Source organism: Bemisia tabaci, chromosome 4 (assembly GCF_918797505.1).
Source record: "Bemisia tabaci chromosome 4, PGI_BMITA_v3".
NCBI classification, from domain to species: Eukaryota; Metazoa; Arthropoda; class Insecta; order Hemiptera; family Aleyrodidae; genus Bemisia; species Bemisia tabaci.
Window position 1 is genome coordinate 17,360,673 of NC_092796.1, and position 21,398 is coordinate 17,382,070.

The 21,398-nt window shown below is 36.1% G+C and overlaps 1 protein-coding gene across 7 annotated transcripts in view; it reads left to right on the forward strand.

Annotated features, from left to right (window-relative positions):
• Positions 1-19,131, forward strand: part of LOC109034301 (uncharacterized) — a 38,030-nt gene extending 18,899 nt beyond the window's left edge. For 3 of the 7 annotated variants that reach the window (XM_072299437.1, XM_072299430.1, XM_072299432.1), the window contains exons 9-22: positions 1,105-1,243; positions 1,677-1,820; positions 2,835-2,977; positions 5,600-5,671; positions 6,667-6,724; positions 7,212-7,318; positions 8,240-8,390; positions 8,836-8,958; positions 9,433-9,567; positions 10,362-10,436; positions 11,957-12,083; positions 13,431-13,660; positions 15,024-15,302; positions 16,022-19,131. In XM_072299437.1, coding sequence (XP_072155538.1) covers positions 1,105-1,243; positions 1,677-1,820; positions 2,835-2,977; positions 5,600-5,671; positions 6,667-6,724; positions 7,212-7,318; positions 8,240-8,390; positions 8,836-8,958; positions 9,433-9,567; positions 10,362-10,436; positions 11,957-12,083; positions 13,431-13,660; positions 15,024-15,302; positions 16,022-16,284 — 2,046 coding nt within the window. In that variant the 3' untranslated portion in view covers positions 16,285-19,131. The remainder of the gene's footprint in view (positions 1-1,104; positions 1,244-1,676; positions 1,821-2,834; positions 2,978-5,599; positions 5,672-6,666; positions 6,725-7,211; positions 7,319-8,239; positions 8,391-8,835; positions 8,959-9,432; positions 9,568-10,361; positions 10,437-11,956; positions 12,084-13,430; positions 13,661-15,023; positions 15,303-16,021) is intronic. The other 4 variants (XM_072299431.1, XM_072299436.1, XM_072299435.1 and 1 more) reach the window with 4 other exon arrangements.
• Positions 19,132-21,398: the final 2,267 nt, after the last annotated feature.

Consider the following 21,398-nt stretch of genomic DNA (forward strand, 5'->3'; position numbering starts at 1 on the left):
AGTACAGGGTTTCATTCTTTTTAACCTGAGGGCCTGTGGCGGTTTTGATAAACGCTATGATGCTATGATGCTTTGAGGCTGATAAGCCTGGCAGTGAACAAGTTCAAAAATGCTACTTTATCGTTGTATTTACCTTAAATATGACAGCAAGGCATGATTTGTGCTGTTTTGAAAATTTCCTTGAATATGTTTTAATGTACCACTAGACAAGGTGTGAATTTAAGCATTATGATATTTCCTCATCAAAATCTCAAGTAGCACACAATTTGCACAGCAAAAAGTACTGAAAGCAACTCTTAACGAAGTTACCACAGTTAACCTATACATGTAGTCAAACTTCTCGCTCATAGAAAAAACAATGATCTACTTGAGTCAAATCGCACACTAAAAGCTACTGTCATAGTCTCTGCGGTGTGAACTCATGACAACCTCAATCTTGGAGCTTCAGCTTTGCTGTTGCACAGTGTTTAAACTTTGGAAAATACAGAATGGGGAAGGAACACTGCTAATTGAGGAGCTTGCCAAAACCATTGTAGTGGATTAGTTGATTCAAGTGGACTCTTGTTTTTCATGTGAATAGGAAATGCTAATTTTTTGTGATGATTTTTCATCATTGATTTTCCATATATTTTGGTTCGAAGTTAATATCAGTTATTTTCGTTGCGCAAATCTTGCCTACATAAAATTTTGAAAAGAAAACACATATTAGAATGCTTAAATTAGTGTCTAGTGGTCCATTGCCAACTAGTATTAAAAAGACAATTTTCTCTCTTCTGATCTTCTCTGTCCCAGACCATCTGGAAAATTTCTCCCATTAGTTTTGCAACTGACAGCTCTTAAATGTGAAATAATTTTGTGCAAGTGTCATACACAATGGCATGTGCTGAAATATTTAGCAAAGAATATCGACACAGGAAGCAAAGTCGGCCATTTTCAAGGCATTATTTATGTGCCCTTCAAATTTCTTTGAAAGTCTAATTTCATTGAACTATGGAACACTTCTGAAGACTTTACATATGTGGAAAGCTCTTAGTCTAACTAGGTTAAAATTTTGTCTACATGAAAATTGAAAACTCATGGTCTCTTTCTGTTTTTCTTACTCAGAATGGAACTGACAGGGGAGATGGTGGCGTAATGGAGTCACGATTTGCTTCGTGGTTCAAACGAGATGTTCCTCAAGGCTCTGGCTGTGATAGTAATCGATCCTCTGCTCATGATGAAATGTTTAATAGTATGATCAATGGTAAGCATCGCAAGAACTTTGCCCTTGATTCTCTTTATTTCGTCTCTGATCAAAGCGTGTTTCTACCATCAACCATTCTAGTATCTCACGCACTGCCTATTTCGAATGTGATCAAATCAATACTAAAGATCGAAGAAGAATCAAGTCTAAAATGAAAGAAAGAAGATTTTAGCAGGAAAAAACAGAAGTAGTCCTAGAATAGTTTCCCACTTCTAATTCCAAAATTTACAGTTAGATTGTATTACTTACGAATTACTAACTAATTAATGATCACCTAAGAACTACTCCCAGGGTTCAAAATAGTCACACAATTGGCTATAACTTATGAAATCAACATATATGATAATGATCCCCGTAAAAATTATTCTCATACATAATTTAGTTTCCCCATTTTTCTCTATCATTTATTTTGTGACAACTGCCTTTTTTTCAGATATAACTGAAAGTAATGCTCCAAATCGTCGTAATTCATTCTCTCCAGAACCAAGTGGAACATCAGCTGCCCTCATGGACATGCTTCGTACCAGAGAAGGCTCTGGTGATGCATCCGAAAAGTATCCATCTTTGAGAGATTTAGGTAAGTTTAAAATTTTGTTCTTGTCATCAGAATTGATCAATCAACATAATGAGTCAGTCGATAAAAAATGTTTTGTCCTATCATCTAAAAATAGTAGGTAAACTGATCTTACTCTTATTTCCTGATTTGTTGTGATGACTACAACTGGGAAAAATTTAATTCTAGAGTGTGAAAAATCAACTTACCCATTTATGGGGTTCGAGTCACCCACTCATGTATGTGACAAGTTAATTACATACAGTAAGACCTCGATTTATCGGATTTCTCGGGACCGGAGGCCGAATCCGTTAAATCGCGGAATCCGCTAAATCGCGCTAGTCGGTCCCGCTGAAGGGGCCGGAGGATCGATCCGTTAAATTGCGGAATCTGTTAAATTGCGATCCGATAATTCGAGGTCTTACTGTATGCAAGTTGGTGACAGAATGTGCTGTGGGAAAATATGTGGCAGTGCTGCATTATGCTGATGAACAGTGTGAAATTTCAGGTTAGGTGGTTTTTTTTTTGTAGCATAACTTGCCAGCTTTGTGAGCCTGCGCAGACGTTTCATTTCAAGCTGTTTTGAATGCCTGAGAAAGCACCTGCTGTACGGGGGATAAGTTCAAAGATTTGAATATGCGCATGGTTTTTTTGTGCTAAAAACTGTAGAACTGCTTGCTACCCAACTCCACCCGAGCTTCAATGACTCATTCTTAAACCAGGATTTGTTTATGTCCCAGCACAGATTAAAAAGAACAATTTCAGTGTAAAACATTGGTTCAAAGAGGGTTTTATTGATGGAAATCTACTGAAACATCTGACCGTAGAATGTGCCTCTATTGCCAAAGTTTGGCGATTAAAGCACATTACCAAGAAACCGTAAAATTGACCACCATTTCCCATGTGCTGAGAGGATAGGATCACAAAGTTGGCAGAACTATTTGATCTAAGTGAGGATAATACGTCTCTTGCTTTTCTATGTAATTTCCTTTTTGGAATAGAATCATGAGTTATTCTTATTCATTATCATCTTTCCAGAAGTAACTGGAAAATTACACAGTGTTGGAGAATTGGAATCCCGCTTCCGGCAGCAGCAAGTTGGACCCAAAGATTCCCTCTCAGGTCGTGGCCAGACTTTGTCATCAAAGAAAGAAGAAGAATTGGCAGCATTTAAAAAATTGGTGAGTTATGTCTTGTTACCTCCAGCTAGTATTCATCAGCTAGTCTCAGTTTTGAATTCTATGAAAATAATTTCTGGAAGAGGGAAACTACAAGAATTTCCACCCATCGAGTGGAGCTTTGATTTTTCTTGGGAATAAGATAGAGTATCAGATTTTTTAAAAAGTGTATCCTCTATTTTGTTTTGGTTTTGTTTTATTTTTGTTCTCAATTGAATTCAATAATTATTTTCACATACTAGTCTTGGCCTAGAAGGCTTTAAATTTTTGCCATCCTGCCCGAGGTTAGACTCTCTGCCACGGCTCATTAGGTATCATCTCCAGCCTGCCCATTCAGTCTTTTCTGGTGCAATTTTAATTGTGTGTTCATGCGGGTTTTTAGAAAAACAGAAAATTGCTGAGCCAGTTTTAGCATACCTTTAATTATTGGTCGACTTCAAATTATGTGCCGTTTCGGAGGCCATCATTTATCTCTGGGCTGACTCTGCAGCTTATACTCTGGAAAAACTTGTTAGTTTTTGAGCATTAGTAGCATCCATAGTACGATATTAGAAACTTGTTCATTTATACAACTTGTCCTCCTAACTGAAAAATGTCAGTAAAATTATCACGTTAAAAGTTCTACAATTTTTATTGTATCCTCTAAATCTTTTTAAATGAGGCAAGTCAGAATCAAATCTGTTACACAAGTTAGAAAGAGAAACAGGGAGAGAAAATAAGTACCAGACAATCTAAGCTAGTTCACATCAGACTTCCTCACCCAAATTTCACCCCTCCCTTATGTTACAGATTTCTCAAGCTACCTTTAAGAAACTTTTAGTGAAAAACAAACCTTTATGAATAGAAACTCTCCCTCCTCTTTCCCTCTCCTTTCTCTCCGGTTGTATCTTTGAACGTTGAATTTTACCAGTCACTGAAGAGTCACCTTTAAGCGTAAAATCTTAAGACGTGTCATGTAACTTTAAATTAGCTTTATTTACTTCATTAACCTCATAAAATTATGTTAAAGTGTTTCTCCCAATAGTTTATATAGTATCAATAGTGCCTTTTTTGCCTTTTCTTAGAGGAAGCAATGAATATTTGGAAAAGTAAAAGTTAAATGATTTGTGTGTAGTTAAATCCTAAGCCCAGAAAATAAAAACGCAATTCCTGATCTGACTGGTTTTATGAAGATTTTATGCGCTAAGATTTGAGTAATGGTAATGCGTATCGACTATTTTCGTTCCTGTACATTTCTGTGTGAGCGTCACTTAGAACATTAGAATCTGTTAGGTAGTATTTAGTAAAAACCTCTCCGCTCAGGTAGATATTATAAAACATTGTGAAAACTTGTCCAAAAATACTTACATAAAATGGATCATCAGTCGGAGTAAGAATTAATGAACCCCTGGTAACTTGCTCTCTTCCTCCGCAGACAGTTGAGAGATGCTGCATGTCCTATCCTGAAATCCCTAAATTTTCCTTGGAGGCTGGCAAGTAGAGACAAAATTTGAAAAAAAATGAAGATTGAGAATAACCAAAATTTCTCTGAGTGATAAATTTCAGGAAATCGTCAACAAAGGCTTGTCCAAAAATCTAACACAGCACCATTTCTGTATCTTCACAAGTCAATGCTCGTTTAAATAGTGAAAGATTCCATTTTTTTAAAGCCCTGATTTCCTTCAGAAACTAAGTTAGATTCAATTTTAAAACGTTTTGTTCTGAAGAGGTCTTTAAGAACATGGTTTCAAAAATCTATCCAAATGTAGCCAGTTTGGTGTATCCCTCTTCAATCGATCGTTGAAATTCTATTCTACGATAGTTAAAAATCATTTAAAAGGATCACTTTATTTAGAAGGTCTTCCAGAGCACCTTTCAAAAGCAACTGACTTACTTCTTGGGGCAGTTCCTCTTTACGTGTCACGTTCATTTTACAGACTTTTGACCTTGTGAATGGTACGCCTACAAGGGTGTCAAGCCCATGCTAGTTTCTTTAAAGCTGAACCTATTATTAGGGGTGGGCAAAGCAGGTCTTTGGAAAGCAAAGCTGTGTTAAGTTATAAAAAAAAAAATTGAACATGTTTTAAAAACGTAAGAAACAGAAATGACGCAGCCTGAAATCATACAAACATGATGGTTCCATCTAGATTGACTTTGAATTGCTGAAAGAATTTCAAGTGATGTCGTGATCGGTTGTACTGTTGAACGGTCACTAGTTTACAAATGCTGCGAAAGTTCGAAGTCCCAGTTTGAATTAATATTGCTACTTGGCAGTGCATTTTTACTTTTCCAATCTGCAAGTAGAGAACATATTAAGCGAGGGCTTACTTTATGCTTTGCGCACTTCTATTGGTTCTCGATGTCAAACTTTTCAAAGCTTTAAGACAGAAATGGCGTCAAATTGACTTTAACTGGACTATTTTACTTTCTTTTATTTTATGAGCTCATCACGTTCCCCTTATTTTTTCTTATTATTTTTCGTTTTGTTTTGTTCTTCTTTTTGTTTTTGTTTTTTTTCTTTGGAGTTTTTTGGTGAAATACCAAAGAATCCCGTAATTTTCTTTTATTTTATATCTTTCTTATTTTAATTTTATTCTTCTCTTTTTCTTTTTCTTTTTTATAATTTTTACCACAATTTTACAATAGTTAATCCAAGCAAGCACCGAATTACCTAAAAGCGCGGCGGAAAGTGCAGAAGATAATATTATTTTAAATCAGGTATGTTGTGCACCTAAAATTTAGACTTGGGTGCTTTTCCCTTTTTTATTTTGTCTCTTTAATTTTCCGATGACTTTTTTTTACATGACTTTTTCAAATGTTTTGTATCAAGTCTTTTTTCAATATGCACTGAACAGACAAAGGTCTATTTTATTTTAGACAGTGGCTGGTGCTGCCTGATGACTGTGGATGTAATTAGGGTAAAAAAAATGTTTGCCCAGAAGTAAAATCCTCGTTTTAAGACAGTCACATGATGTTTTAATTCCAGGAACATTTTAGATATTTACAAAAAGGGGTGGGTGAAGGCAAAAATTTACAGAGCAAGATAGAAATTATTCTGTAGGATATGTAATAGATGAAATCCTCTGTCCTTATTATCGTGTGTCTTACTTTTTCCAACTGCGCTCTTGCTTTTTGTTGCCTAATGATTTAGGCTCATTGTTAGTGCAAAATGTGTGAAGGAGTCTCCCTCTTGCCTGTCCACCCACCCATTCGTAATGGCATGTCATTTAACCTGTAAATTACTTATGTAATGCTTCTTTTAATTTTAAGTTTATTTTAAAATTATTATAATCAGTCTACATAAAGTCATGAGATAATTTAGTAGGGAATAAACGGCAACATCGATACTGCATTCAGAATGGATTTGGAAAGACCAATTTGTGCCAAGTTGTCTTTTCACTGTGTGCCAGGAGGCCAAAAAGGGACTATATTTCAAATGTAACATGTTTAAAAGCCATTAGAGCGGCTCGTATCACCAAAATTTGATTTATTTACAGTGCTATTCTTCCCTACAATAGGTTATTAGACATCCAAGAAATTATTCTGATGGAAAAATTGTCACCTATATAATTATTAAAATCTGTAATAAATCGTATTTTGATTTTATTTTGTATTTCCTATGAAGGAATTCAATTAACGGCCGGAGTTATGAATATCTCTTGTTCTTTGTACATTTTTTTTATCAATCTTTAACTTAGTTCTTTATTTTTCAGATGATGAGTAAAGCGCACGCTGTGCCCCAATGCACCAGCACTGGACCGGAAATGCCAGGTATGTGCCCTTTTTTCCTCTAGCCATTGGTTTATTGTTTGAGACAACCTGTTTTCTTTCATTCCTGTCTATTTTGTAGGAATAATCGGAATGGCTTCCTTGAAAAACAGATAAGAAACTTTTTTCTAAATGTTATATTGAACTTAGCCTTCAATAAAATAAATATCCTAAATGTTTGCTAAAACTAAATATCTTGCAGCTCCTCTACCAACAACTCCGAAACTCAGATTGAATTTATTGCTCCAAGCTTTTGTCGACAGGCCTTGCCCTTTTTTTGGGCAGGGTAGAATGAAACTTTTACTTTCAAAACCTGTACAATATACCTCAGATGAGTCACCCTGATTTAAGCGCCACTCTTGGTAGAGCTAAAAAGGTTTTAGAATGACAAGACAATGTATGATTTCAACCCTTTTGCTACAGAAAATATTAAATTACTTTTACTTCAATTTTCATTATGAGGGCTCATTTGAATATTTTTGTCAAATAGGTATGATGGGAGGATTCTACCAGCCTGGTATGCCTCTGCAACCAAACCAAATGAATCAACCCAATGTTCCAAATGAACTTGTCATGAAGTTACTCCAAGTTCAACAGGTAAGACATATTCACTGCTCATAATTTTTCTTTTTCCTTTTCCCTTCTTCCATCACTTTTGCTGAAGATTCCTAGCAAAGTTTTATTCAATGTATGTACCTAATCCAACGGATATTAATACTCTGTGCTGAAGTCAAAGACATTGAATCATGCAGACTTTGCATTCGGCTCGATTTTGTACAGGCGAAGTAAGACAAGTTTCTCAGAACTCCATGATGGGCGAGCGGGGAGAGGGAGATAGCGTGTCCCAAGCACTCAAAGAGACTGCAAAAAAGCAATGAAGACTTCATTCGCACACTTGGTTTTTCACGAATAACTCATTTTGAGTACATTTTAGGACAAAATTTCAAGGACTGAAGTTGTAGAGCGCATAGTTTTACTACCGAATTGCAAAGTTTCACTTTTCTGAACTAATTACCAACCGCACAAAAAGTCTCACAATCTGACAAAAATTCAATGGGGTCGCTTCTGCGCATGCACAGTGGGACCTATGAGCTCACTGATGTAAGGTCGACGCTCTGTACTTATTGGTCAGTGCACCATGCGATTTTTCAAAAGTTGCAGTGCTTTCTGTAACACAGGACGCACGGTCTACTTAATTTAATGTCATTGGCAGAAGTTAACGTTCTAATATTGTTCAGTAATTTGCAAAAATTACTTAAAATATTGCTTTGCATGAAACAGCTACGCTACCTCTGTGAAAATTTTGTTCAACTTTGTATGGAAACATTCACATCTTTCAAAAGAAGTGAAAAAATAGTTTAGTGTAAGCAGTTTTTATTTCTTATAAAAAGATTAGAAAGCATGTAGTGTAGACCTATTTTTTTTATTACTATTTTCTTTGCTTCTTTCCGGACGATTTTTCTTTACAATTTTTATTAGGATTACTGTCTTCTTATTTTTTATTTTATTTTGTTTCAGCAACAAGTACAACAGCAAGATACATTATCAAAAATTTTAACTGCTCACCCTGGAATGCAAGTACTTCCTCCTCCAATCCAGCAGTTAGTCAATCAATTCCAACCCACGCCTGAACTCTTAGCTAGACCAGAAACTCAAAACATCCTCACTAGTAAGTTACTGTTAACCTCCTGATTTTGAACTATAATACTGGTAATATGCCTGTAGACAAAGTTAGTTAATTTCCGAACTTTTTGATGAATAAATTGTTTTCTTTGTAAGATTTTGGAAAGGAAACACATCTTGTACAGCGACACTTGTCATGGTATCTACTTTACCAAAAAAGTAGGGTTGCACTGAAAAAGCATTGGTTGTGAAAGGTCAGTGAAGAAATTATGAGGACTTTTTGTCAAAAGGTATGAAAATATAATTTGCAATTCAAAATAATAGTCTTGGAGGTATGCAAGTTTTGCATGCAATTCATGTATCACATCCCTATATCTTTCCATCTCCCTCAGTTACCTCTTGCACTGACTCAGGAGAGGGAAAAGTTCCACCCCTTGTCCTATCAAATCCAAAACTGTTTTATCATAAGTTAACACCACTTTGTCCCGCAGGTCTGAAGAGAGGTGAACTCAGCTTGCACCAGCTAGCAGAGCAATTGCGGAAGACCGCAACCTTCCAGTCCAGGCATAGAGATATATTAGCAACTGTAATTAAATTATATCAATCACAAACAGGTTAGTTATTATTGTTTTTCAATTAGTTTTTAAGAAATTCATCGAGGTGCCCAAATGACATGAGGCTATTGGTGTAATTTTCATTTAATTAATTTTCCCTCAGTTGTGGAAAAATAGGAGACTCCATAAATGTTAAGGCAAGCAGAAAATTGTCAACATGAACCTTCTTCATTGTTCTGTGATATTTGGAATCGAACACCCTCTTCTTCTATGATACTTGCCCTCACAAATATGGTTATCAGTATATCTGTTCAAAATAAGAAAGGAGAAGCCTGACATTGGGGTTAAATTGCAGGCTTCCGAGACAGAGAAAAGCACTTTTGATTGCAAACAACATATTTCTCAGTAAAGAGCAGACACATATCATGGGTAATATTCGTGTTTAAGTCTCTGTTTTTTAACTGAATAGCACCCACCAAGTGCTGATCCTAAATGAATGAATTTTGGAATCTAATGGATTATTCTGGTTCTCAGGGGGCATACCACCTCGCACAAACTCACCTTTGCCCGCTGTTGTGAATGAGCAAATGTTGCATCAGTTGCTATTGTCTCAGCAACAAAGCCAGCACCAGGCGCAACAGTTACGCATTCCTTCTCCTCATGCCAATGGTGAGTATTATTTCATTTGACACATTTGATTTAGATTTATGGTTTTTGCTGGTTTTAACATGGTGGGGGTCCAACATGCTTGTCATAAAATCATGGCTCAGGGTTTAAATCGCAGAGCAACAAAAAAAGGCCAGATCCATCCTTTTGCCGAATGTTTTTGTCTAAAACTATATGGTTTGTGTGGCCATGAAAAAAAAAACTTGATTTTGAATAATGTTTCAAGGCCTTGCAAGTCAATATTGTCTCTTGTATAAAAAAAAAGAGTCCCATGTCAATGTTAATGCCCCCAATCATTTATAGTTGATCTACAAGAATCATGCATCAAAACACGATTCTGGGACTAGGGCAACTGACCCATTTTGAGAAAAAAATTGTTAAGAACTCAAATCTAGCATGATCGAGACACAAAATTCATGGATCACAATGCACCTTGTAAACCATCCATCGGCCCCAAAACGAGCTAAATTGCTTGCTACCTATTCTGTAGGACACTAAAGAAAGTTTTCCTTCAAAATCTCAAAAGTCACAGCTGTCCAAACTCTACAAATCGCTCTCCTGATAATTTTACCTTTTTGAACAAAGATCTCTTTTCCTGTAGCCAGTCAAATTTATACCTTCCCCGGGAATTGAGTATTTTTAGCTGCAGTACAGTTTATTTGATCTATAAATTGGTCCCTCTCATTATCCTGCATCTGAGAATACTCACAGTCATCGGCTAACATTATACATAAGTCACTATTAAAATAATTATCCAAATTAAGGAAAAAGTAAAATCCTTCTTGTTGGATTTTTAGCTTACTGCCCTACTCCTTCACTTTCTCCTAACTTGGTGGCGGCCGCTCCTAACACGCTAACTGTGCAGCATCCAGGTACTTCAAGAATTTTCTCTGCTTATCTCTTTCATTTTCTCCTATTTTTAATATTTTCATTCATTCCATCATATCCTTCTGCTTCCACCAACCCTAATTTTCCATTCATCTTTAAATCGGTGTTCTACGCCATGGTGTATTCTTCTGGTCCAGCATTGGTCTACCCAAGTCGTAAATATGCCAGTGCAACCAGCTCTGTTTACACGTATTGCTTAGTAAATTAAGAAAATTGTACTCTCATGTGGGAGTACGTACGTATAATATTTTGCATTGACAATTGTGTAAAATTAAAGCCAAGGGGGTTTGTGCATTCAAAACTTTACAAGTAGTTTTTCATCATCATCCCTAGACATCTAACTCCACCCCTTTCCCCAATTTGAGCTTGCCTTGTTGTTTTATTTCAACCAACTGGACTACTATTTCTGTCACATTTTAGGAACAACGTATGTGCCAGCAGTTTTCTCAGACAATTACATGCTTTCATAGACAAGCCAGAAATAAATAGTGTTTCCTTATTGCAAAATGCAATCCGACCAAGGGATTAACCTCCCAGAAGTCTGCCAATCTTTTTAAAAGCTTTACAGGTCTTCTGTGAGCCTATAAAGCTCCTACAATTTTGAAGTGAATTTATGTTTCTGTATAAGAACCAGAATGAGCCCAACTGTATTGGATGTTGTCTTATTTCCTCTTAAGTTTTATTTTTGTGACAGGAAACTACACAACTTCTTGCCCCAAAAATTTTTGAGTATACATATTTGTTTGATGTTTGAGAAATTCATAGAAAGTTTTAAGGCATCGAGTCTCGTTTTGTTGAAAAAAGCAACACATGAGACAAATTTAAGCAATCAGAAATGCAGTCCGGTTGATTCTCGTGCAAGCCATTCGTGTGCCCTCACTATTTGTCCCCTTCTTCCTTTCTCTGCCTCAATGGTTTTCTCTTAGTTTTTCCCACCCTTTCAGTGTGATTGATTTTTTTTTTCTCCTGTTTGAAGGAATTTTCTAAAAAAGAGCATTAGTTTTAGTTTTTGCTGTTCATTTTTTAACGTTGTCTCACCTTTGCCATTCTTTCCTGAAAATATTTTTTGCCTTTTATGATACTGAAAGAAACTTCGTCTAAGCTAGTATGCCAGTGATTTTCTAATACAGCAACATTTTGAGTTGCATTGCATCATCGATGTTATAGTTGCCAAAACTTGAGGTGGGGTTTGAAATGTAGAATGTTACTGATTTGAAGGGAGTATCTTTATCAAATTTTGTCAAATCTCGTTCAGACTGCTCAGGTGTCAGATTTCATGTGAAATGTCAAAGTCACACTTTAATCAAATCATTCCATTTTAGATTTTGGCAACTTGGGAACATATCCAACAGATGACAAGGAAGCAAACTCATTTCAACAAAAAAACAGTAAGATTTAAAGGATGCTTTGAAAGTTGCCTCAGATTTTTACTTCGAAGCCATTGATGTCAGGAAAAACCAGTCATACTGTCCTTGCCATTCAACATTCTTCTCTTTTTTCTTAGGTATTCAAAGAGTTCCTTCCCCTCGAGAACTTGTTGCTCATACTCAAAACATTTTGCAGTCAGCTCTCATAAAGAAGAAGTTAGAAGAGCAGAAAGAAAATTTCCGCAAACGGCAAGAATTACAAAGGTAAGTCCATCGGTCCCTCTCATTTAGGAATCGTTTTTTCCGCTTAAATTAGGGCACAGGAGTGGTAGGAAAGGGGGGGGGGGGGTAGCAGACATAATGATGAGAAAACAGAGAAACAAGCATCTTCAATGGAAGATGAAACCCTTGCTCATGGATAACAGCATGGATTCGTGAGTAAAAAAAGTTAATCGACTGAAAAACCCAAAGTCTAAGTGATTGTTTTGTCGCATGTATCCATAACACTAACTGTGCCATGTTGCCGTTATGGATGAAAGTAATCAATCAATCAATCTTAGAGGGTCAATAAGGAAGTCGTTTGCTTTCAGGGCTTAGACAGCAGCAGCTTGTGGACCTAAAGATTGAAAACTCAATTATGAAGTCAGTTATCAATGTGATTTGAGGCTGCTTATCAATTGACGCGGAATTTTGTGTTCTGATTTGAGTTACCGTTGCGAAAATTGTTAGGCTGCAGGAACAAACTCCAGCAGTAAAAAGTTTAACAAGTGACAACTAGTTAAACTAAAAGTATGCTTGTAGTGCGTTGGAGCTGTGCCTCAGTGCCCCTAGACTGCTGAAACGATTGGCAAATCCCTACATTGTTATGGCCTTCCAACTTCCCTGTCAGAGGAACTTTGAACTACTAGTATGAAAATAAGGAATTGAGCCTGTGTCAGATAAAATGATCATTGTTTACTGTTGACCATGAATGTATGTATGCATAGCAGCCTCATTGCCTTTGTTCAATTCTGGGCTCTATTGGACGTTGTATATCCTTGTTCAATCATGTTGAAGTTGCAGTGCAGCCACTTGCACACTGGAAGTAAATAGATATCAACTGGATTGCATTTAGCAAAAGAAAACCATTGCGATTACAGTGTTTTCAAAATCGTGCAACTTCTTCTTTTCTTTACAAATACTTTACATATGAACAGTACTAAAAGTTAAACAATTATTTTCCACTAAAACTAACAATTTTTTGGTGGGAAGCAAAAACTGTTTGCTATTCCGAGAGATTTTTTAAAAGATTATGTAGAAGCAACATTTTTACAACACAATAATTGCGCTGGTTCCTTTTTGCTAAATGCAATCCAAATCATCTAATAAAGCTTGATGCATTGACCTTTGAGAGATAACAAAGCTGATCTTCTCACTCTTTTTATTTTTTTATTACGCTTAGCCGAATAGAAAGCTATAAAAACTCGGATCATAATTATGCGAATGTAATGTTCATTTATAATGGATGATTCGGGATTTAAAATGTCCAGTCTAACAACGAGGAAAAACTTCGTTTTTATCATGTCACCCTTCATTTTTATCAACCTGCCCAATTTTCTTTTCTAATTTCAGATCCCACTCTCCTAATTTATCAAATAGTTCAATTAATAGTAGATTAATGGATAACAATGAAGCCAAATCCCTTAGGGTTCTAGGAGCTAATTCACCAACGCCTGCTAACTTAGCGTTTACACCCACCTCTGTCCTACGCAAAATGACGGCTGGATCCAACGCTGGTGATAAGGACCCTGCTCTGGACCCATTGAGCAACCTCTCCTCCATACCTGGAGAACTCAAACCTGGTAATAATAAATTCATGAATAATTTTTTAAAAACATTCATACCATGAACTTGTAAAAAATGATAAAAATTGTGTACTCACTGGCGCTAAATTAATTTAATCGGGACGGATTATTTAAGTTCGCTGCTGGCTGATGATGGGGCCATATCAACCCCGAAAAGCGTCCCGATTAAATTAATTTAGCGCAAGTGAGTACACAATTTTTATCATTTTTTACAAAAATTGTCTTGTGACTGTCCCCTACAAAAGTTTCTATTTACTATGAACTTGTCATAAAATTATCTGTTTCAAGAATTTGTATCAAATGTTTGCTCTTTCAATTTGGCTTCTCAAAGTTCAGGTTCCTTATAGGTCCTTCTCTCTCAGATTCATGATACGGCAAGTTATGATGAAATTTGACAATTGGGCATCTTTAAACTGCCTTTGCAAAAGAAGAGTCAGTATCTTTTGTAAGCTGGTATATTGGCATTGAACTGTCTTACTGTATGTACACTTGCAGCAAACAGAAAGCTCGTGTTCATTTAAGATTAATTTTGCCATGCTTTCTTCAAGGATTCTTTCGTTCCTCTGTCTAGTCTCACCATAGATAAATTACACTGCTCAGCAGCGTCAGGAAAATTTACCCTTTTCAAAACACTAGTCATTATGACCATTCGCGCCCAGATCGACCAACAATAAAATGGTGGATCAGCCTGGAGTAAATGGGGTAATGTAGAGGAAGGTTGTTCTACCTTTTTCTGAGTAATCCTTCATATGATAAATATTTGAAATACTGGGTGTAACAACTATGTGGCGGCAAACTTTCAGGGGTTGTTCTATGGCTCAAAACAAACAGAAAAGTCCTTTACCATAATCCTCTGAGATGCGTGCCTCTCTATTTATGGGGAGTTCAATTTTTGGAAAAAAATCGTCTTTGGTGCGCTGTACGGTAAAATGGTATTTTTTTAGCTGTCAATAACTCCATTAGGAGGGGTTTTACGAAAAATAACGGAGGAACCTTTTTTTGAGCTCTTGATGAGTACTTCACGAAACCACAATTGTTTTTTACCTCTGACAATTAGGATAGCCACTGTGACATCATAACCGAACACGTTCGGTATTTTTTTTCAAAAATTGAATTCCCCGTAAATTGAGAACCACGCATCTTGGAGGATTTTGGCAAAGGACTTTTCTGTTTGTTTTGAGCCATAGAACAACCCTTGAAAGTTTATCGCCACTTATGTGTTACACCCTGTATATTGATTGCACACAGATTACATCACACCACAGCTGGAAATCTCCTTCAACATACTAACCTAAGATTTCCGATCTTACCTTTAAGCAAGTAGCACCTTGAAAAAATTTCATTGTTCTGTTTTTTTCAGGCCTAGACTCCAATGCTGGTCCTTTACCAGGATCACACTGGAATAACCCCCGACCGGTTGGGCGACCAATCGTGAAATCAAGTTCAATGGTTCCACCACCTACATTCCAACCAAGCATACCTCCTCCCTCCATGATGAACGAGTATTTGATGAATGTCCCACCACCTCCATCGCAGTACAATGTGATGCCACCCCGTTCTAAAATGTCACAACCCTCATCGCAGTACAACAATGCAATGATGATGGGTCTCAACCGCCCTAGCAACTACCCCTCCAGAGGTAAGATAAGTTTTAATTTTCATACCATTTTTTTTTTTTTTTTATATGTGATGTTGACAGAATTTTCGGTGCCTGACTATTAAGTAAGGGTGGGCAGTTACGGAAAATCCTAAATATTTTAGTGTTGTCAATGTTTTCCAATATTCGTTATAAATTTTTGTATAAAAAATTATTTTTTAATACATTTTTTGTGAATTAAAGGTGTTAGGAGATTCACGCTCTGGCCACTTGCTACTGTATCTAATCTCTTTGCAGCAATGAAAAATGTAGGTCTTAATCCAAAAATGCGATAGTAGCAGGCTCGTCTAGAAATTATTAACCACCATTGAAGCAGAGAAATCATAAAAAGTGACCTGGAAAATTGCTTAATGTAACTATTTATCTACATAATTTACTAGGGCAAGTTCACATTTATAAAGGAAAATTATACTGTGCAACGAAATATAGCTGCCAAGATGGGACAAATATCCATTACCAAAAACTATGATTATAACTATAGCAAAAAACTTTTAGAAAAGATTTGGAGCTTTAAGTAATAATCTATTGACAGAATCTTATTTATGTTTTTTATATCTTCGATTATTTCGTTGTTCACATATTTTTTTTTTCCATTTTCTTCTTGACATTTTAATGATTGGTGGTATTGTGAGCCATTTCACAATATTCTACTTGTTGTTCTCTTGTCTCTCAGCTAACTTTGGTGTTCAATATGTTTCCAGATATGAATTCTTCGAATCGTGGAATGCGCTCAACACCTTTCCCCATGGGCAACTCCCAGAATATGTTTGGACAGGACTCGAGCGACATGCCTGGGGAAATGTCCTCTTCACAGGTAAACAACCAACTTCTCCGTTGGTTTTCCCCTGAGCTCTTAGCCCAGGCGCGTGCCGGACAGTTACCTAACATGCCTCCAGTTTCGCCTGCTCAAAATATGTTAAGTGTGGAAGAAATAGAACGACTGCAGCAGCCAGTAAAGAACTAACTCCAGTCCTGCCAAAATGACCGAAATCTGGTAGTCTGTTCATCACCTCTTCTCAGATTCTGCTTAAGTTTTTCAAAACTCGTATCCGATTTTTCCCCCCTCCTTTTCTTTAAAGATTATTTTAATCGCCGTTCTATGATAATTTGTTAGCAACGTTTTGCCTAACTTATGACTTGCCCTTGTTAGACTCAGGTTTTACTGTCTTCGTGGTTGTGTTTTAGTCAAGAGTGCAAGGTGTGCCTTTTGAATGGTCGCTTTACTGATTTTTAAATTGTTATTTGAGAACAAGTCCCGTACTGCCTCTTGCGTTTAGGTACTGATTTTAATGTTAGGGCATCTCAATTATAATTCTCATTCTAAACGCCAGGATCATATTTATGACCAAAAATTGGTCTAGCAAAATTTTGCAGGGCACTCGGAAAGAAAAAAGTAGATGTGAAATTGGTCTGGAAAAATTTTGCAGGGCATTTGTAAGGAAAAAAAACGAAGTAATCTCTCCACTTTCCTCTTCCCTTGTTAAATGTTCAAACTTAGAATTTTACAATCAACTTATTACTTTGGAAGAATAATCTTTTCTTTTCTCTATTTTTGTCTCCTGTTTTCCCCCCTTCTCTCTGTAAATTTTATGTACAAACATGTGAATAAGAAACTATTATTTTGTCTGTTCATCGCAACTGTATTATTTATTTTTCTTTGTCTCATGCTGTTGAAAATTTTTGTTTCTGTTTTTTGTACTGATTGAATGTCGCCCTTCTTTTCCTAGTCCATCTCTGAGTACTTTTCAATGGCTAAACTCCAAAACCATGCGTCTTCATTATGAGGTTTCCAATTTTCCTCCCTTACTTTTTTTCCTCAGAAAGAAAACATATCAGCACCACTGCTTGGGAGCCCTCTCCAAGTGCCCATGGGATAAGGAATAAAATTAGAGAAAAGAAACCAAGTTATTTCAGCTAGTAAACCCTCTGAAAATAAAGTATGCAAAGGCATTTTGAAACATTGCAATAAGAGCACATGGTTTTGGAGCTCAGCCATCGTCTTCTCTTTGTTTTAGTCGTAAGACCAACCTTCCGAACGTTGATTTATCTTAAGTCTTTCTCTCAAAGCTTTTTGCTTAATTTTGAGCATCCCAATTCAAATAGTGCGAACTTTTCATAGTCTTAACCTTTGACCATGAATTTGTTATTAAAGTATTGCAAGCAATTTTCTCACCAGGACGGAAGAAAGTAACTCAGGGCCTCACCTTTGAACTTCCTCGTGAGTCATTCAAAATTGATGGGTTCACTGCAAGAAATGCCCTTAAGTTACGTGAAAAAGCTCGATAGGTTATAAAACTATCACGAACTAGTGATCCTCATTGAAATAACTGTTTCTTAAAATTGAAAGGCTGATGAAGAAATTTAGTTGAATTTTCATTTGTGACTATTCGGTTTTGAACCTCTAAGTGATCTGTTTTTAATTTTTAGCATTAAGAGTCATGTTACTTATTTTGTTTTTTGTCCCAACTTATTTTCTCAAATATATATTTGTAAATCGGTTAACTTATGTCTTCTCCTTTGATCAAATGACTCAACATTCTTCAATTTCCTGCACCATTTTACAAATATCTTGAAACTTTGTTATATGTACCAAATGAGACACGATGAGGAATGAAAAACATGTTCTTTTCGACCGAGAATAAGAAAGTGAAATCTCAACTGCATGTTAAGCTTTTACCCAGCCACATTTTAAGTAACAATTTTATACTTTCTCAACAGAATTTTTAGGTTTTGCTCAATCTTATCTGCACTACAGACACTGAATTTTGGATTTAATCCAATTTTTAAGTGCTTGGTCGACAATTCAAGCTCGTTACTTGCTTCCATCACCATTTTCTTCTAGAGTTGAATTGAGGCAGAGGTAAATCTTCAGAAACCAACTACTTATTAACTACTCAGAAAAAATCTAAATTTGTTAACTAGTAAAATACCAACAGCCGCCCTTATGTTTCAGTTGTAAGGCAATAAAATTGAGATTAATTTCGATATGACATTCACAAATCATGTTCAATTGTTTGGTTTTAATAAGAGTTTTAAATTTTTTCGAAATGAGATGGTACCGTCTTATTGAATCTTTGAATTTTCTCAAAGTGAAAACTTTAACCCAGTGACGCACTATCCTATTATTAATGACTATCTACATTTTAAATGATAACCCCTGGTCAACCATTACATTGTTACTTATTTCGAATAAAATTATTTTTATTCGAAGACCCATGTCAGTGTATGGGGAGGAAAAACGGAGTGGTAAATTTTTATTCCTACTAGCCTCCCCCCCCTTCCCTCTTAAATTTCTGATTTTTATTGTCTCTTAAAATATACCTTTTAGAAGAGTGTATCTAGATGGTTTCGAACAATTCGTGTTAGCCAATTGTGTGCTTTCCTCTATTGTAAATACAAAGCCCCCTCTCTTCTTTTTCCTTTGTGAATAGGACTACTCATTTTAGTTTTATCTTGATTTTTGTAAATACAAAAACAAAAGGTTGTCATTAATTGTAAATAATCGGTTTTCTAACAAAAATCTCAAGAAATCTGTCTTAGTTCTTTTCTCCTTTTTTTTTTTTCTAATTTCTGAATTGAGAGAAAGATGAAATGTGGTAGCAAATGAAATGAAATATCAACGACCATGAATAAGTGAAGGTTGAAATCGGAGTGGTGTTCGAAAAGTTACTGCATGATTGGCATCTTATATTAGCATTATCTTGTTATTATTTTCATTGTGTAAGATAAAAATATCAAAAGTGGCTGTGAAATTACTCCTTATTACTATTTAGAATTTGGAAAATTAATAAAATGTGTTTTTCCTCTCTTACATGTGTTCCTTTTTTCTCGTAAAGTTCTGATCAAAGAATAAATTAACAATGATGATTTACTTTTATTCCAGCAACCATTCATTAAATTAATGTATTTCGATTGCAAATACCAGAAAGATAGGTATTCAATTTCTTTCCAAGATTATCGTGACAGCATTTAAGTATATCTTTCTTCATGCACCCTTCAACTATCCTTTAACTGCGTGCATGTGTCATGAGTACGCGAAAAAGGGGATTTTTAGAGGAAAGTCATTCAACTTACAGTGGAGATCAGCGTAGGCTTGACTTTTGGGGGCCTAGGTAATTTTTCTTAAGCATTGCGGCAACACATTAGAGAGTTCTGTCTTATGTAAGTACCTTCTGAGTTTTCCCAAAAATTAAAATTCAACCATTCCGTTGTTTCAGTAGGTATCAAAATCAATTGGATATTAGGTATAAGAAAGCTGTTGTGCAGCAAGGGTGACAGCATTTATGAAATGGTCATCCAGGTTGCCAGGTTTAATGAAATACTAGGGGGCTACGCCCCCTGGCCGCTACGCGGCCCAACCCCCCGAAGGCGCTCCGCGCCATCAATGGGCCGCTTCGCGGCCCTATTATTACCCTCCTATCAGTTTTAGTATTATTTTCCCCCTAAAAAATTACGATATGAGATAAACTTTAATTTTAAACTTCACTTAAAATTACTTTAAAATTAAAAGGACGCGTTTTGGAATGACTGCTTGATAAAATATTGCAGTAAAACAATGAACAATGATAGTCAGGTAATAATTAAAAACACTCGTATCGGGGATCGAACCCACACCGAGTTAAAAGTGGACACCTTCGACATCTTAGACGACTCGACCTCCGCTCGACGTTACTATGTAAGGGCGAATCTTGTGTTGATAAGTGTAGAGCTGATGCGCAGGCTACACATCCACTGCGCAACCTCTTCGACCACTGCGCATCCCCCCGCGCATAGCGGTGGCAGTCCCGGAGCATTCTGTAAATTTACTCACTTTTATAACGTGATTTTAAAAAAAACTTGGGTCCTGTTTCCAAAATCTAATTAGAGCGGGCTCATCTAGGGCCAATTACCTGACGATCTACGCAAAAATCATGGAAATCTGCCCGGTAGAACGCTCAAACGAACTATGACAAAAAGTATAAATTTACATTGTTTAAATGGGAGAATTCGCAACTTTACCACGTAATATAAAAAAACCTGGTTCATATTTTGAAAATCTGAAAAGAGTTGGCTAATCTAGAGACAATTGCCCGTCGATTGCCGCAAAAATCATGAAAATCGGCCCGGTAGAAGGCTGGAACTAAGCGTTACCAGTTTCGCAAAATTAGGAGGTCTCGGAGCTTATAGTATAGATAGTTTAAAAAAATAGTTCTACATATAGACTTTAAAGGTGGTTCTCCAGCACTTTGGAGAACAACTCGATAGTTGATCCATCAATTGATAATTTTTAGGTATTCGGACTTTTCTTTAGACTCTCTGGGTATCACATAACGTTGTAGTGAATCAGGTACATGTACACAAAATGTGACGGAGAAACACTCTGAAAAACTTCGAAAGTGCGTCCTGAGTGAATATTGCAAATCGTTTTGCCTTTCGATTTGCGAAATTCACTTGAGACGTACATGCTTTTCAAGTTATTTCCAAATGTTTCTTGGTCAAATTTATTGTACAAAAACTGACTTTCTATGTAGAGCGTGCTCGAAAATTCTTAGTAAGTGTCTTGAGGTTCAGAGATGATCAATTTATTGATGAATTGTTGAAAATATTGATGAATTGAGTGAATTGTTTTCTGAAGTGCAAAAGATTCACCTTAAGTCCCGCCCTTTTTTAACATCCTTCCAAGTTTTCAAAGCAATAATGGCTCATCCCAATCCCCTGCAATAAAGAGTCCAAGTTATATTTAGGTGCATTGAAACAATAATTTTCAAAAGATAGAGCAATATTGCATTGGAGGATGTTGCAGCACTGGAAAATTTGAAAAACAGAAGAAAAGGAAATTGCACAGGACGCAAGATATATTATTTTTTGGGCGAATCGTTAATGCCTGCAATCACATCTACAATGATTCTTACCAGGAAATATTGCCTGGTGAAATAATAGCAATATTCCTTTGTGATGATGTGACAATATTCCTCAAAAAAATTGTTTTCTGACACAAAAAGGATGTGATAACAATAATTCTACTGCTTGCTCCGCAGAATGTGTCTTATTTTTCAAGTATGAAAAAGGTGTAAAAAAGAGTAATAAGAATCCAATTAA